The following is a 2,319-nucleotide window of genomic DNA, read 5'->3' as shown; positions in this document are numbered from 1 at the left end:
ATGCCACATGCTTCGACAACACACGCTGTCTGTCTGGTGACAGACCAGTTCACTCCTGTCGTGGCTAACTCTAGGGTACTGGTTCTCCTACGGAGGCTACATAGACTGTCGGAGAAGCAAGAGAGGTCCTGGTCACAGAAATTCTTCTACCTGACTCGACTTGTTCGCTTCTTTGCGATAGGTGAGCTGTGGTCATCGACGGCCGATGATCATATGCGAGACAAGTTCGTAGCGCTAGGTAGAGACAAGTGCGAGTATATTTACTTGCTGGCAAGAGCTGTGGGTGCGCGCAATGTGGTTGAAGCTGGGACGAGTTTTGGCGTCTCAACGATATACCTCGCGCTAGCTGTGGGACAGAACGTGCTGCTTCAGCAGGAGAGGGCCGCGGAGTCTAGTGTGATCACGGGAAAAGTTGTCGCGACGGAGAAGGAATCCTCCAAAGCAGAGAGAGCCAAGGGGCACTGGAGGGAGGCCGGGGAGGAAGTGGAACCATGGATTGAAATGCGAGAGGGAAACTTGCTCGAGACGTTGAAGGTTGAAGAAGGCATGCCTAGGGAGATTGATTTGGTGCTCCTCGACAGTGAGTTTCTCTTGAGACTGCTTCGTCAGTCTTGGCCAAATTGCTGAAGCCGATAGTCTGGACTCCTCTAGCACTCCCTACCCTCCAGCTTCTCCAGCCACGACTGAAGCATGGTGCTATTGTAATCACGGACAATCTGAGCATGGCAAAGATGTTGTATAAAGATTTCCTTGCGTACATTCGAAACCCCGAGAACGGGTTCAAGACCCTGACAGTACCATTCAGCGGAGGATTGGAATTATCGGTGTATTTACCGGAGCACTGAGATTGGAAACTCTGGAGAGACGTTCCGAACCCGGAGGTCATTTATCCAGGCGATGAATTGCTGAACGGTAGAAAAGTTTCATCCGTGTCGGACCCAACTCTGTGCATGCCCCTCTTTTCGACTACGACATTGAAATCGCAACGGCAGATCTACTAAAGTAGGGGCGTTATCACCCATTTCGTCCTCTTTGGGATTTTCTATTCCCTGGGACCCTGGATGCTCCATGATTACGTCACGCTTGCGATTGCTCAGACATATTTAAACTCCAAATCCTTTCATCCTTTCATCTTCGCCCTAGGTTAGCTTACGTTGATTTTCACCAAATATCCGAACAGTATGGATAACGACTTGGACGCTAGCAAAGGCAGGCTCTTAGTATGATCAAATGTACAGTTCTGAGAAAACTGCTCACTCTCGCCAGATCTTTGCCAATCTTTCGGTGTGCCTTGCCTTAGCCATGATATTGGCTCTCCAGTGGTGCTTTTATGGTTCCATTCCTGAATCGGAGATCGAAGAGATTTGGGCGAAATTGGTTGTTAAAACGTCGGAAACATTGTTAGCAACTGCGTTATTGAAGGAAACGCTCGACGAGTACTTTATGTTGACCTTCGTAGGACTCTTAGCCGGAAATGTCTGGGCATGGATGGGTCAAGGTAGAGTCAAATGGGCCGAGCAGCGACTCTCAGCTTGGAGTCTACGGGGCCGTTACGTGACAGCAATGTCGCTGTCGCTGGCGTACAACATGGTCATGTTCATTAACACACTCCAAGCTTCCCGGCACAACAGAAGATCGATGCCTTTGCTAGCCTTCGAATTCGCAACCCTTACGCTCTTAACGATGTCATCAATGGCTCACTACGGGCTTTGTCTTATGGAATCATATATCGTGCAACGGGGTGTTGATAAATCTCATGAGCATGGAGGAGACGCAACATGGCAAGAAGCCGATCGAAGGTCCGCGGAAAGCGTGTCCGGAGCGCGGGATGCCAAAGTGAAGGTGACTTTTTTCGTGGATTTGGCGATAGGTAAGTCCGCGGGGTTTCCTCGAAAAAAGTATTTACAACGTCTTTTTTTTCTTTTAGGTGTTTATCAAATCAAAACATAAGTTGCAAAACTGAATGCTAACCGAGTCTCAACCAGACACGATAGCGCTTCTCCTCAGCTTCATCTATATTTTCTTCTGGTCTACGACCTACGCCTCTGCAGTCCATATCATCCGCAATGTCTTCACCACTACGCTAAAATTCTGCAACGCGTGGGTGTTGTGCTCCATCAGAAACAAATCGCAAAAATGATTGAAGAAAACTTTGCTGAGCCCACAAAAATGCAAGCAGGGACAGCGGAGATTTGTGTCATTTGTCGCTTGGAGGTGAGAACAGGGCAGGATAAAAAGGTTTTACAAACGGATCAAACCCAACGCGCTTGGGGACATGCTGCTTTGTGCGGAACGGCTCCTGACTACCCCAGGTATTCA

General features: G+C 48.9%; 1 protein-coding gene across 1 annotated transcript; it reads left to right on the top strand.

The window, feature by feature from the left end:
• HMPREF1541_09041 (uncharacterized protein) lies at positions 1-845 on the top strand (the record flags this gene model as incomplete). Its single annotated transcript, XM_008723359.1, has 2 exons — positions 1-580; positions 637-845. The coding sequence occupies 2 exons, from the start codon at positions 1-3 to the stop codon at positions 843-845; spliced, it is 789 nt and encodes a 262-aa protein (XP_008721581.1).
• Between the last annotated feature and the right edge of the window lie 1,474 nt (positions 846-2,319).

This window comes from Cyphellophora europaea (genome assembly GCF_000365145.1).
Source record: "Cyphellophora europaea CBS 101466 unplaced genomic scaffold supercont1.9, whole genome shotgun sequence".
NCBI classification, from domain to species: domain Eukaryota; kingdom Fungi; phylum Ascomycota; class Eurotiomycetes; order Chaetothyriales; family Cyphellophoraceae; genus Cyphellophora; species Cyphellophora europaea.
This window is presented reverse-complemented; position numbering and strand designations above follow the sequence as displayed.